At 40.4% G+C, this 15,269-nt stretch overlaps 1 protein-coding gene across 1 annotated transcript in view; it reads right to left on the reverse strand.

Annotated features, from left to right (window-relative positions):
- Nucleotides 1-3,280: 3,280 nt before the first annotated feature.
- The window catches only part of LOC148350167 (neurogenic locus notch homolog protein 1-like), a 60,767-nt gene continuing 48,778 nt past the window's right edge, over nt 3,281-15,269 (reverse strand). Inside the window, exons 29-34 of the mRNA XM_088355558.1 lie at nt 14,770-14,848; nt 14,531-14,693; nt 10,216-10,514; nt 9,400-9,547; nt 8,255-8,352; nt 3,281-5,369 (exon numbers count right to left, since the gene is read on the reverse strand). Coding sequence (XP_088211684.1) covers nt 4,182-5,369; nt 8,255-8,352; nt 9,400-9,547; nt 10,216-10,514; nt 14,531-14,693; nt 14,770-14,848 — 1,975 coding nt within the window. The 3' untranslated portion in view covers nt 3,281-4,181. The remainder of the gene's footprint in view (nt 5,370-8,254; nt 8,353-9,399; nt 9,548-10,215; nt 10,515-14,530; nt 14,694-14,769; nt 14,849-15,269) is intronic.

Consider the following 15,269-nt stretch of genomic DNA (forward strand, 5'->3'; position numbering starts at 1 on the left):
ACAATATATTCATATACGTTTTTAAATGTTATTCAATAAAAATGTTATTCTTCTACTCCCCTTTAGACATGTTACGTTAACATTGTTTTTGTTTTTGGACTTGTTTTGTTTTTGTCAGGTTCGAAATAAAGTTTCATTCATTCATTCATTCATTCATTCAAAATCTGAACACAATGCATTCATTGAAAGTTGCAAGTACGATGATTGCAACTTTTTAATAAAACAATATTTTAGCTTGGAGATCGTTTTTATGGGGTTGCAGAGTTTTAAAATTATGCATCAGATGACAGTCTATAAATTATTCACTGACGTTTTTAAATTTTATTCAATACAAATATGACAATATTGAATGAACCTTAACACCATGCAATCATGGAAAGTGGGAAGAACAAATAATATCGATTAGTAATGCATTACTTTATGTATTACTTTTACTTTTAAATATAAAAAAAATATTTCAGCTTGCACTTCATTTTCTGGAAGTTTTAAAATTATGGTTCAGGTACAGGACTACACAATATTCACAGTCGTTTTTAAATTGTATTTAATAAAATATATTAAAGGAACACAGGTTTGATGCATTCGTTAAAAATGAATAGTGCGATCAACAAAAGATTTTACATTTTTAAAAATGACTGTATTATGTATTGTAAATGTTTTTCTGTGGGTTTACAAATAAAGTTTTTTTAACCGGGTCGGTAAAAAGGAAACAATATAAAAACACCTTTCAAAATTCGTCAATTAATTTGTTTTCTTTAAATATGATAAATATCCCATTGTGCAAGTGATACATAATATGCTTAACAATCTCCGTTTTGTGTTGAATAAAGCATCATACTTATTATTTTTCCTTTATTTATTTTTCTGTTTTTTTTATCTCTGTATTTCTGGAGCACTCTCTGTTCCCTGGAAAATGGTTGACTTTGTATTGCTGTTTGACTGTCCCATGCCAATTGTATTTGCAATGATGCAATGTTCAATAACAAAGGCAGAAATATTTATTTTATCACTTTTCAATGTGAAATAAAACAATATATGTTGTCCATCAAGCTTTCCTTTAACAAAATACCATTAAAACTTATAATAATCCAAAACATTTTGGTATTTATATGTAACTTGTGGGCTGAGTGTTTAGGACGTCCGCGGCACAGTTCTGAAGACATGATATCGAACCTTCCTGTGTGGAGTTTGCATGTTCTCCCCGTGCTTGCGTGGGTTTCCTCCGGGCACTCCGGTTTCCTCCCACTTTCCAAAAACATGCATGTCGGGTTTATTGGCCGGTCCAAATTGTCCCTAGGTGTGAATGAGAGAGTGAGTTGTCTGTCCCTGTGTGCCCTGCGACTGGCTGGCAACCAGTTCAGGGTGTCCCCTGCCCACTGCTCGAAGACAGCTGAGATGGGCTCCAGCACCCCCGTGACCCTACTGAGGATAAGCGGTGCAAATAATGGATGGATGGATGTAACTTGTGTTTTCTCTCCTAGCATGTTTATTTTAATCTGTATTTGTTTTGTTGTACAATTGGTTATAATTTTACACAATGTTGCGATGCAATTTTTGTATGGAAATGTGTTTTGTTAAGCATTCCAAAAAAAAAGTCTTAAAAAGAAAACAAAACCCTGCCTAAATGTATTACATGGAAGCCAAAAGTGCCAAAACTGATACACAAAAACTACTTTTTGATTCAAAACTGATTTATATTATTTTATATTATTACTATATATTTATAGTATTCTAGCCACTCAATTTTACTTAATAAGTTGATATGATTAAATATATTCAAATTATATTTTGAATTGCAACTATTAAAAATAATGTTTATATATGATATGTAAAAGAATATCATATTTTTCCTGTATTTTTTTTAATTAAACAAATTATTTTACTTTTATTTGTCAGAAATCTTGAGCCGGCTGAATATTAATTTATGTATCTAGTATCTGTTAACTAAGCTTTGCAGAACTTTGAAAGGTGTTGTGAACTTTTACTTTTAATGCTGGATTAACCTGGTTTAGTTTTTATTTCAAGTTAATTTGTAGCATACATAAAACAACATACACATTTGGACAACCAAATAAGATCTGCTTTTACATGTGACAAATAGACCATATTATAATTAACTAATAAATAGTGTCATGTCTTGCATGGTCGCCATGACAACCAGCTGGTACCGCCCCTTGACACCGGCTGACACAGATTGTATTAATGACGTGTGTGATTCATAAGGGCTCGTTTTGGGACTGCCAGTTGCGAGATCATTTTTCTCCATTGCGTTGTTCTGTTTTGTTTGACTCGAGGAAGACCTGTCATGCCCGTTTGTTTGAGTTAGTGCCTTTAAGTCTGTTTTGTGAGTATTTCCTAGTGAAATGAAATGATCTGCATTTATATAGCGCTTTTCAAGTCACTGACTTCCCAAAGCGCTTTACAATGTGCTCCACATTTCCCAATAGCGGCCTTGCAGCCATGTAAGGCGCTAACCTGCTTATTGGGGGTATTAGGGGTTCAGTGTCTTACCCAAGGACACTTCGACATGTAACACGGACGAGCCGGGATTCGAACTGGGATCCCTTGATCCCAAGACGAGCGCTCTACCTCCTGAGCTACTGCGCTAGTCTAAGTTTCTGATTGCCTGTAAGCCTGTTTTTGTTTTGTTTTTGTCCCTGTGTGTTGGACAACTTTTATTTTCTAAATAAAAGTAACTGATCGTTACGCAATTGAGTTCACCCTTCCTGCCTTCTCGGTCCGGTCCGTGACAAATATGGGATATGCTTGTGCCAAGGATAACATACTGTGTATTTTGTGCCCTTTTTTTTTTTTTAATCAAGATATTTACGGTTGAGGGTGATTCACGTAGTAATCCATCTATTATCTGCAGTGCTTATCCTCAGAAGGGTCGCGGGGGTGCTGGAGCCCATCTCAGCTGTGTTCGGGCAGTGGGCAGGGGACACCCCGAACTGGTCAACAGGGCACACAGAGAGCGACAACTTGCTCACCCACACCTAGAGACAATTTGGAGTGGCCAATTAACCTGACATGCATGTTTTGGGAATATGGGAGGAAACCGGAGTGCCCGGAGGAAACCCATGCAAGCACGGGGAGAACATGCAAACTCCACACAGGAAGGTTCGATCTCATGACCTCAGAACTGTGTCGCAGACGCGCTAACCACTCAGCTGCCGTGCCGCCTCTCAAGTAATATTAGTAAAAATATTTTTTTTTAATACACATCAGCCTGTAAGATAAACAAGTCTTCTAAACAGAACATTATCGCACCATTTTTTAAGTAACAGCTTTTATTGAATCAAGTCCATTTTTTACAAAGCATTTTTAATCAGGAAGTAATTTGCAAACTACAACTTTGCATCAACTTTTTGAAATTACACCTTCATTCAAAATATTTCACCTCTGAGTTAGTTTATAAAACATGACATTTCGACGCCCCGGCTCTCGAAAAAGCCGAGCCGTCGTTAAGGTCCCTTTCACGTTCGCAAACGCGTTTTACGCTTTGTTATGCGAAAAACACGAGTTTGCTTTTTTCTGCGGCAACTAAACGCCGCACCGGCGCTATCTTCAATTGTGGCCAACAAACCGGAGCTTCAAGTGAACACTTGACAGGTTAAACACGGTAACCATAAAACGTTGATTTGCGCTCGAATATGAAATAAGGAACTGCTTTCTATTGGCACAAATACCAAAAATCCCTTTGCTAAACCCAATATGTCATCAATTTGAGTCAGCTAACATTTTTTTAAGATAAATGAAAGGATCTTAGTAGGCAGGAGTCTCCTGAACATCATCCTATACTTTGTGATAAGACTTGGCGGAACACAATACAGTAGCGAGGCATATCTGACCCTTGGGGGTGAAAAAAAGTTAATACTGAAATGAAAATGAAAAAAAAAGTCTTTATATACAAAATAGTAAAGGGGAAAATAATCCAGTGAATGTAGCAACCAGAGCAAAATAAATAGCCAGTGTACACAACAAGGGGTCTTCTTTTTAAAGTTGCCTAGTTCCATCCATACGCAACGACAAAAATAAAATAAAAAATCATAAATATAAAAGCATCTTCTTTAAATTCTCATGTAGAAAAAAAAAACAAATAAATAAGGTACAAAAAAATCATTTCGCATCGTTAGTCGTATAAAACTAAGGACCATGTTGGGATCTTCAGTGTTCAGAGCCTACTTAAACTGCTCGGGGATCAGATTCATCTGCGAGTGGATGCTGGTGGGAGGGCTGGAGATGCCCTCCGACCAGTCCGACATGGAATGCGGGGAGGAGCTGGACCACTGGTCGGGCGAGCCGGGCGAAGGCGTCAGGAAGGGGTGGTCGGGCACTTGCAGCTGGTGGCTGGGTGTGTTGTCCATGGGGCCTGAATAACTGTGCTGGGAAGGAGGAGTGAGGAACTGGGCACCCAGGATCTGCGTCTCCTGGGGCATCACGCTGTGGACGGCCATGGAGCGCCCGTTGTTTTGCTGCATCTCACCTCCGGCGGGGAAGCCGGGCGTGACGCCGCCGGTGCCGGAGTTTTGATGCTGGAGATGATGCGGACGGGCTTGCTGCATCATGTGAGCGGCGGAGCCCAGGTGGCTGGTCTGCAGGTTCTGGTAGCCCATGATCTGCGACAGGGTGGCCGTGCTGACCCCGTTGAGGCCGGACATGATGTTGTGAGACATGGGCGAGCTCTGGTGGAAGTTCCCTTGCTGGCCCGGGTGCATCCTGGACACCCATTCGCACTGGCCTCCCCTGGTGGCGGCGATTGACGTGGCGGGCTGACTGTTTGGGCTGGAGACCGTCATGTGGGTGAGGCGAGGAGGGTTGTGATCAAAAGGCATGCTCATGGCGCCCATGTGCGAGTCGGCCTTCCCTTGAAGGTGGTTTAGAGAGATCGGGGGCGACTGCTGGAACGGCGATGTGACAGGAGGGGAGGCTGCGTCGGAGAAGTAGCCATGAGGAGACTCCAGGGAGTCCACCGGGGAGAGCACGGCGGACGTGTCCAGCAGGTTTCCTTTCCCGTCCACTGCCTTCTTCTTCTTGGACCGGTTGTCTTTGGTGCCATCTTTTCCTCCTTTGCGCGCCTTCTTGGCTAACATGTTGGGTTTGAGGCTGCTCAGGTAGTCGTTGGGGGAGCCCAGCGGAGGCGAGAGACTGGATGAAGCGCTCAGAGGGGCGGCATGAAGACCCGGGCTTCGGACCACATTGTACTCATCCAGGAGGCGCACAATGTCGTGGTGCATGCGTTCTTGGGCGATGTCTCTCGGGAGTTGGTCCAGATGGTCGGTGATCTCGCGGTTGGCAAAGTGCTCCAGAAGGACTTTGGCCGTCTCGTAGCTTCCTTCTCGGGCAGCCAGGAACAACGGAGTCTCTTCCTAAAATAAAAAAATAGGAAAACTTAGACCTGACTAGAAGGGGGAATTATGACCAAAACTGCTTCAAAAGAAAGAACTATAGTGAGAAGGTGGAAAAACAATTGGCCCATTTTGAGATCACGAATGTACCGTGACGATTATCGGCTACCATTTCTTTATAGTTATTTTCATTATTTTTTTAGAATTGATCCCTCTTAAAAGAGGTTATCACAGGGAAAATGATTACCGCATTTTCTGGACTATAAGGCACACCTGATGATAAGGTGCACCCTTAAAGTACAGTAATCCCTCGGTTATCGCGGTTAATGGGGACCAAAACCACCCGCGAAAAGTGAAAATCCACGAAGTAGCGACGCCCCTTCAAAAAAAACATTTTTTAAAAATTATTTTATTTTATTATTATTATAATTTTTTAGACCTGCAAAGCTCTGAACCCGCGAACATAGAACCACGAAGTAGCAACGCCCCTTCAGAAATGCTTTAAAAAAATAAATAAATTTTTTTCTTTAATTATTTTACTTTATTATCATTTTTTTTTAAGACTCGCGAAGCTCTGAACGAAGAACCTCGAAGTAGCGACACCCCTTCAAAAATGCTAAAAAAAAATAATAATAAAAAAAATAATAATGAAAAAATAAAAATTGTGGAACCGCGAAGTAGCGAGGTCCCACTGTATTCCACTATGAGCTATTTGTTTCACATTTAAGACGTACCGGACTACAAGGTGCATGAAATTAAAACAGTAAGAGCGAGGGTTGTATTACAAAAATAACACAGATAATTAAACTTATTTCTTACAGAATAAATGTTACAAAATCTGGTTTCACTACTAAATTAATTGGATAAATTCATAAAAAGTTAGTTTGTAGAAGCATCTCATTGAAATTAAGCATCTCCGATTTTATTGACTATATGTGCGGTCAAGAAGGTGCACACGATTATAAGGCTCACTTTTGAATTTCTTGATAGTTTTTGTTTTTTAGGTGTGCCTTGTAGTCCTGAAAATACGGTACACATTTGGAAAAGCTTTTCATTGGGGAGCTGTTTACTTGTTAGGTTAGTTTATTTATTTATTTTAAAGTATACTAAGGGCACAGCAAAGTGCTTTCACCATTCTAAGAATTTTCGATGAATAATATCGTCTACAATTATATACAATAGTGTTTTCTCAGTTAACAATGTTCATGTATTGGAAATCTAAGAAGGTCTTCATTAAACATAGATTAAGACGTTTATATGTCATGATAACCGATGTGATTCACCTGTGCCCACTCATTTGGCGCCAACCGTGGCAGGCTCTGATTGGCTCCCTGTCCCTATTTAAACCCAGTCCTGTCAATCCCCTTGTCAGTCCGTCTGCAAACCTGTTTTTACAAGGCAAGCCTTGTAACCAACCAACCCTGACTCCTGCCTGTCCCGTTTTTGCTCCCGTTTTTCTCCGGCTACGACATGTTTTGATCCCAAACACGTCTGCTCTTCCGTTCCCGCTTACGACCCGTTTCTGACCCCGATCACGTTTTTGCTCTCCTGTCCCGGCTATCGACTTGTTTTTCCGTTCCTGACACCGCCATCGCCCGCGACGGAAGATCCACTTCCGTATTCGGATCACAATCCGATTGCGAGAGCGGACATGCCTCCCGCGTCCAGCGCTTCCCTTCCTCTTTCTTTCAATAAAATTGTGAGAAAACGTTACGCGATTGGGTCTACCCTGTGTGCTAGTCGTGACATAAGAAAAGTTTGTTTCCCCCCCGAAAATGTGACATAAGATTGGCTCCAAATATCTCTTACCGGCTCCCTTTGATTATCAACAATCAGAAACCCCCAATAAAATCTAAAAAATTACAGAAATACAATCATCCCTTGCTACTATTACAGTTTTGCGACTTTGAAGATTTTCATCATGTTTGGTGTTCTGCATTGTGTTCGGCTAAGCAGTCGCCCGGTCTCTTTTCTGCCTGTGTCTGCCTGTGCGTCTAAGAGGTGCATGTACGATTTTGAGTTACTCTACAAACAAAACAAAACGCATTGAACGGACAAAAGCACCAGAGGACGATGATTTCTATCACTGACATGCTAAAGAAAGAAAAAAGCATTTTGACGAGACATTTTTGTTTTCCGATATCATCCATGATGGTGACAAAATATCCATCCATCCATTTATCCATCCATTATCTGCACCGCTTATCCTCAGTAAGGTCGCGGGGGTGCTGGAGCCCATCTCAGCAATCTTCGGGCAGTGGGCAGGGGACACCCTGAACTGGTTAGCAGCCAGTCGCAGGGCACACAGGGACAGACAATTCGCCCGCTCATTCACACCTAGGGACAATTTGGACCGGCCAATTCACCTGAAATGCATGTTTTTGGAATGTGGGAGGAAACCGGAGTGCCCGGAGGAAACCCACGCAAGCACGGGGAGAACATGCAAACTCCACACGGGAGGTTCGATCTCATGATCTCCGAACTGTGCTGCACACGTGCTAACCACTGTGCCGCCGTGCTGCCCGACAAAATATCATAAAAAAAAAGGGATAGTGCATTACAGGAGCAAGCTCTTTACTCTTATTATTTGATAGTTATATTTCATATTTGCGACAAAGCAAAAGAACAGTACTTTTATATGTTAAACAAATGCTTGAGGCGGTATATAGGGATTGTTCTTTGCTTTAAATGTAAAATAGAGTAATTAATAAATGAATAAAGGTTTCTACTTCACAGTCTTGACTATCGCGGGTCCTTTTTGGAACGTAACCCTTGCGAAAAACGAGGGATTACTGTATATATGTTGGTCTAGTTAAGATTCAGATGGTATATTTTGGATATCAAAAACGTGATAAAAATTAAGTAAAATGAAAAATAAGAAAACAAAGTCCTCTTGTAACACATACCTTGTTGTCTTGCATGTCTTTGTTGGCACCATTTTTCAGTAGTACCTCGGCAGCCTGCACGTTGTTTACAGCAGCGGCCCAGTGAAGCGCAGATTTACCTGCAAAGAGGAAAAAGAAAAAGAGGATAAATGGAGTGTGAGTACCAGTGTTCATTTTAGCTGTGAAAAGTGATGGGTCCCGGGGACTCGCATGCTCAAAAATATATGGGTCCCAACAAAAATCTATGGGTCCCCATAATTTAGTGTTATCGTGGTTGAAATTGTAAATCGGCGACAAATATATCATAGAAATCTATATATTCATTCCGTTTTAATCATCACAGTTTATTGGTAATACAAATCAGTTATCACTTCAAGATTTTTCAGTTCACAACAATATTGTACACTATACAAAATATTATTGCTGAAATAATTATATTAATCTATATTTTCATTCAGCTTTAATCATCACAGTTAATTGGTAATACGAAGCAGTTATCACTTCAAATTTTTCAGTTCATATATTCTTCGTGGTTTGCTGTCCCGCCATAGTTGTAATGCTTTCTCAAGGTCCAATCCATTATCTTTCTCATAGGAATATAATTTAGTCCATTTTGGCAGAAAAGTCCGTTTCTTGCCAGGAGTATTCTTTCCTTTATTTTCTTTCGTCGAATCGTTCGCTTCAACACACGTGTTTTCCTTGCCCTCGCAGTCTTCTGAAGAATTTCTCCGCCGTTTTTCGGGCCGGAATTATTGCCATTGTTACCACTTTCTGTGTTATATTTCGACTTATTACCGACACTGAAGAATTTTTTTGTTGATTTGCACCTAGTACCAACTGTTTTTTCTTTCACTCGACAACCGCCACAACAATGACGTCATCTCGAAGCAAGGAGATCTCGTTTGCCGAGATCGGCGCGAGACCAAAACAACAATGGCGGATCTGCCTGACGAAAAGTTTGGAGTGCGGTAAATCTTTGTTTGAAAAATAAAAGTAATCGGGTAATAATGACATTTTGGTGTCAAAAACGTTGCGTCCCGGGGACGCACGTTGATTTGAGACTATGCGTCCCCAGCAAAAATGATGCGTCTAGGACGCAGGGACGCGGGCAAACCAGAACACTGGAGTACTTCATAACATGTACGAATAAACGACAAACTCATTACCAGAATCGTCTGTGCCGTTGGCGTCGGCGTGACAGTTGATGAGCTCCTCCACCATTCCTTCCACTGCCAACCTGGCAGCCAGGATCAACGGCGTTGTTCCGTCGTGCATGTGTGCATCGAGGTCGGTGGCACGGTTTCGGATTAAAATCTGGAAAAAAAAAACAAAAACGTTTGTTTAGATGCCAAAGCTGCAAGTCTTCGATATAAAAGTCAGGGTTTGCACACCTTTTTCATGCGCAAATTCAAGCACTATTCCAGGGCTTTCAAAGGCAATTTTATTCAATTTCTTTAGTACCATTAAATGAAAAAATAATACATTTTTATAATGTTAATAGAAATTATTATTATTGAATTAACGTCATGATCATTATTATTACGATTGATCCCACCAACACAAAACGGTGTATCTATGTCACGGTTGCCATGGAGCCCAATGGGCCCCGCCCGTGTGGCGCCAGCTGCAGCTTGTTGACAGATTGGCTTCCTGTCAGTATTTAAACTCGGTCCTGTCAGTCCCCTTAAAATTGTTCAAACCCAAAAAAATTCAGTTACAATCACGGGACTTAAAGTCGGGTTTGGGTTAATTTTACATTTTTTTAATGTGGGCGCATGCGGCTTATATACAGGTGCGGCTTGTGTAAGTACAAAATCGGTTTTCCTCTTAAAATGTGGTGGGTGCGGCTTATAATCAGGTGCGCTCTATAGTCCGGAATTTACGGTACTTTACAAACCTTGAAATCACATTCTTGAAATTACAGCATTTTTAAGGATTTCAAGCAACTGTACGAACCCTACAAAAATGCCACAACAACATACCTGGAAGACCCCCTGCGCGTCGGCTGCTACGGCAGCATGAAGAGGAGTGCGTCCCATGTTGTCTTGAACGTTGGCGTTGGCGCTGGACTCCAGGAGGCGCTTGGCGGCATCGGAGCGGGCGTAACGGGCGGCCAAGTGGAGGGCGGTCTCGCCCGTGCGGTCGGTCTGGTTGTGGAGGTTGGCCCCTTGGTAAATGAAGTCGTTGATGATCTCGGCGGAGGGATCCTCTTCCTCTTCCCCGTTAGCTGTCTCTAGTCCTCCGCCGCTGCAGGAGGCAATCATGAGCGGGGTGAAGCCGTCTGGAAAAACAGAAGAAGCGGATGGATTCAGGTGGAAAGTCGAAACAACTGAGTTTATTCCTCACTATAAGGCGTACTGGATTAGAAGGGAGCACCCAAAACATTATATGCAAGGGGCATTTAACCCGGGTCACGCCGAAACCTAGCTACTAGACCCATAGTGATACAGATAGAATAGAATAGAATATACCTTTATTGTCATTGTTACAAAATGGGTTAACATATTGTGACAACGAAATTGGGCATGACACTCCAGTTTTACACATTCACAGTGCGGTATGAGCCAAGAAGATAAAGGAACAGAGAAGATAAGGTTATAAAACAAGGAGGATAAGGTTATAGTTATAATTTACTTGGTATTTACACAAGAAATGTCGGCATGTGGGATGTTACATACAGTGTTATCGTGATACCGTTGGTATCGTAAGGGTTGTGCAATATTGCATTGGTGCAAAGTCATCATAGTGCAAAATAAAAAAACACAAAAAAAAAAAAAAACAGATGACTAACAAAAAGGCATTTGATTTTTGTCATTATCACTATAGTTTTAAGTCACTGTGCCAGAAACGAATGTTAGAGAATAGCATACCTGTCGCGCTCCAGGGCTCCATGCCCTTACAAACTGTCGTATTTTCCCTTACAAAATACAAATTAATCTTACACCATATTTTTAAATGTAGTTTAACATGTTATATTGTACATGTCTTTCGTTATGTCATATATATTGTTAATTAACATTTTGTTGAGAGATCCCGAGTTGCTCGACATGAATGAGGTTTATTATAAAACAAGTTCAAAAATGAAGTAACTTGGACGTTCACTGTAGAAGGAAAAAAATACATGCAAATATAATGAAGTAGAATAATACATTTTCTTATTCAAATTATGATTTTGTTTCAGCATTAAAATATTGTTGGTAATATACTGATTAAAGGGATAACCACAATTTTCATTTTCTCATTTTATACTTCCTTTTTTTCTTAACTTCTTTATACAATAAAATAATTCGTAATAAAATGCATCAAAGCAAGTGAGCCGTTTGAGAGCTGGCTCTTTTTAGTGAGTTGAGCCGAAAAAGCCGGTTCTCTAAAAAGAGACGGACTTTCTTTCACTACATCAAACCGCTCGCTTCGTTTGCAACGAAAAAAACGATACCGAGATAGAGGCTTCCGCGGCAAACTCGTTTGACTTGATTGATTTGCCGTTTGGTGATAGTCGGTGTATACCGGATGGTACCTATAATTGTCAAATTTGCGTTTTTTCGTACTGATTTTCTCGTACGTCGTACACGTCTTAAAATGCATTATAAACGTACTTTGTACGGCAAAACCGTACAGGTTGGCAGGCATGGAATAGAGAAAACACAAAACGCTTTCTGGAAAGATATATATATTGGAGCTGCAGCAACTAATTGATAAAATTAAAATGTGGTTATTATGAGCGTTGGCAACTAATTAGATCAGTGATTTGTTGTAGCAAAAGATTGAAGAGCCACTAAGTACATTAAATCAATGCAAATAAGATTCCGTTGCGATGCTGGGAGTTGTAGTACCGTTTGTGTCCTGCAGAGAGCGCCAACACCGTTTTTATCAAGAAAGTTTATCTCACATTTTTTTTTTAAATGCTAGTTATTGAACGTTGCATCATTACAAAGTCACGTTTATTTGTATAGCCCTCAATTAAAGTCTCAAAGGGAAATTGGCATGGAAGTTTCAACTTTGTAGTGTTTGACGGTTTCATCAGGAAACCAAGTTAATAATTTTCAAGGAAACACAAAATTCTGCAGAAATACAGAAAGAGAAAAAAACAAACAATAGGTAGACAAAGTAAATAAAGTAAAAAAAGAGAAAAAATAATGTCATATTCAACCCTACAGTAGCAGATTCTTGAGCATATATAATTTTAATATTGGGGATATCATATTCCAAGAATTAACCCCAAGAATCTATTTTTGTTGACAAATTTTGAAAAGTGGGTTTGTTTACATTTTGAAAATACTGCATTTTTTATGGATGAGAAAAGTTGCAACACATAAAATTAAATGCATCGCTCTTTCTTTTTTAGTTTGTTTGATAAGTCCAATTATAATATGATCTTTCAATAAGGTGGTAGATAGAGTATTTTACATTTTTGCACGTGTATAGCATACATTTCTATGCATTTTTGTTTATTGTCAAGTTAATAGACAAATACTTGTATTTCTTCATTGTTTTATATTACAGGATATTCTGTTGTTTTATTGCACTATTCTTCCATCCGTCCAAAATTTGGAAATTTAAATAAAGAGGAAGAAATAAGGAATGTCTTAAAGAAATCTGATTCATTGCTTATTTGGAAAAATAATCGACTGATTAATAAATTATGAATTATAATCGTTAGTTGCAACTCTAAAAGACATAAATAAACATAAAAAAAACGCGGTGAGGGAAAAAACACTTTGGTGTATCTAATGATGCATCCGACATTGCGTATGTCATCTGTATCACTGGCGGTCTAGTGGCTAGAATTTTAGTGCTCTCACTGCCGCGATCTGGTTTCAATTCCCGTTGCATACAATGTTTTACAATTGCATAGATACGGTAGTACACCACAAAATCCTGTGTAGTAATGCATAAATATTGTATACACTTCGGTCTTGGGACAGAGAGGTCGCTGTCCGATTCCCGGCTCCTCCGAATTAAATGTGAAAGTGCCCTTGGGCAAGTGCTTTGCATGGCTGCCTCAGGCTATCGGTGTGTGGAAAGGTAAGTGTGAAGCACATTGTAAAGCGCTTTGGGGCGTCTCCAGTGATTAAAAAGCGCTATACAAATGCAGACCATTGCCCATTTCCAATCTTATCCACCAGTATTGTGCAATATATAAAGCTCACCGAGAATGCACATAAAACTGGTAGCCTTTGTGGTAATCAGTAACAAAAAAGTAGCTCTCAGCTTCAAAAAGGTTAAAGAGCCCCTGATTTATAGTACCGTATTTTCCGCACTATAAGGCGCACCGGGTTATAGGGCGCACCCCCCAAAAATAGTTTTTGGTCCTATATTTTCCATACCTAAGGCGCACCGGATTATAAGGCGCTACAATGGGAACGTGGACAAAACAGTCAGATGGTTCAGTCCAACTTATTACCCCCTTAACATTCCCAAAGCTTGCAAAGAAGCAAATACGTGTCGTAGACACGTGCGGATGCGGTGTCCGTACGATGTCACTCAAATGCATCGTTCCAAATATCATTCGAAAGGTTAAAGTCTTGGGATTCAAGAAATGCCAACCATTTCTTAGTTTCCATTTTATTTTTCGCTGGCAACTGTGTGGACAGCAAAGTAAGAATTTGATTGTGCAGGGAAACGGGGTTCTTTACTGTGCGTGTGACAATAAACACTTTGAATTGAATTTAGTTTAAAAATAGATTCATCACAGAAACATCAAGATCGTTCTAAAACAAGATACCGGGAAAATATAAAGTCGCATAGCTCAACTAAGTTCTTTTGCAGCCATCACGTTCAATAATGATACGTAACCATGGTCTTCTTACAACCGTGAGTGTAGTAAATCCAGGAGAGTCAAATATTTACAAATACAGAATAGTAAAAAATGTTTTGCCGTAGTGCAACCCAACGTATGATTCACATTCATCTTTTTCGGCCAATCGCAGGCTTTGTTTTGCCCCTTTAGCCTATGCGAGCCTGTAAATGATAAAAAGGATCCGCCCCCTTTACCTCTGAATAACTTGAGCCAATAGTGACTGATTCAAATGATGATTGACACATTGGTTAGGAAATGAAACGCCGGTATATAAATCCCAGCATACACCGCGGACGACTTCGCCTTCGGGGAAAATCTAGTCAGCGGCTGCTTGCCTTAGTTGCAAGACTTTGCGACTTAATATTGATCCATATATAAGGCGCAATGTATTATAAGGCGCATGGTCAGCTTTTGAAAAAAATTAAGGCTTTTAGGCGAGCCTTATAGTGCGGAAAATACGGTACTATCTATCACTAACTTTAAGTGTCAAAACAAACCTGGTCCTCTGACGTTGACATCCATGCAGTCGTTTTCCATCTCGCCCTGAGGAGGCGTAGGAGCAACGGATGGGATGCGCAGGTCGGCAGCATCTAAATGCTGCTGGGTCCATTTCCTCTGGTCGGTCCTGTCCCTCAGATCCAGCATGGACTGCTCCTCAAACTGCGGAACACCGAGTTGATTATGAACCGAGCTGAGTGCCGTTTGACGGATAATCTCGTTCACATGGCTTGCTTACCTTAAAACGTTTGCAGTCAGGATCCTCGTCGGCCCATTCGTTTTGATTGTCGTCCATGAGGTTGATGTCACATATTTGCCTGTTAAAAAAAAAAAGATGGGATCAGATATTGTCTTTGACCGATTAAATATTCATAGTTCCAAGATAGAGGTACGATCTTAAACCAAAGCCAGAGACAACACAAATTTCGCCCCGGGTCGGGCCTGAAATGTCAATCATTACGTTCGGGTTGGGCCGGGCTCCTTTTTTGCTGACGCTGAGCCGTTTTGAAGCCGTACGGAGTTTTGGCCACCGTGAAACACAAAAAAATGAAGAAAAAAAAACCCCTAAAAGACTTAATGACAACGCGTACTGTAGTACCCGACTCTTGCAATGTAAATTCTAAAAACTACTTCCCGTCTCTGTCTATTATCCACCCGTCATTGTTCTTCTCTGTCTCGCTCTTAAAGTGCCACGCTAGATCCTTAAGGATGTACTGTTGCTGTAGTTTGTGGCCCAAT

This window comes from Urocampus carinirostris, chromosome 16 (genome assembly GCF_059441175.1).
Source record: "Urocampus carinirostris isolate Australia breed hairy pipefish chromosome 16, RoL_Ucar_1.0, whole genome shotgun sequence".
NCBI lineage: Eukaryota > Metazoa > Chordata > Actinopteri > Syngnathiformes > Syngnathidae > Urocampus > Urocampus carinirostris.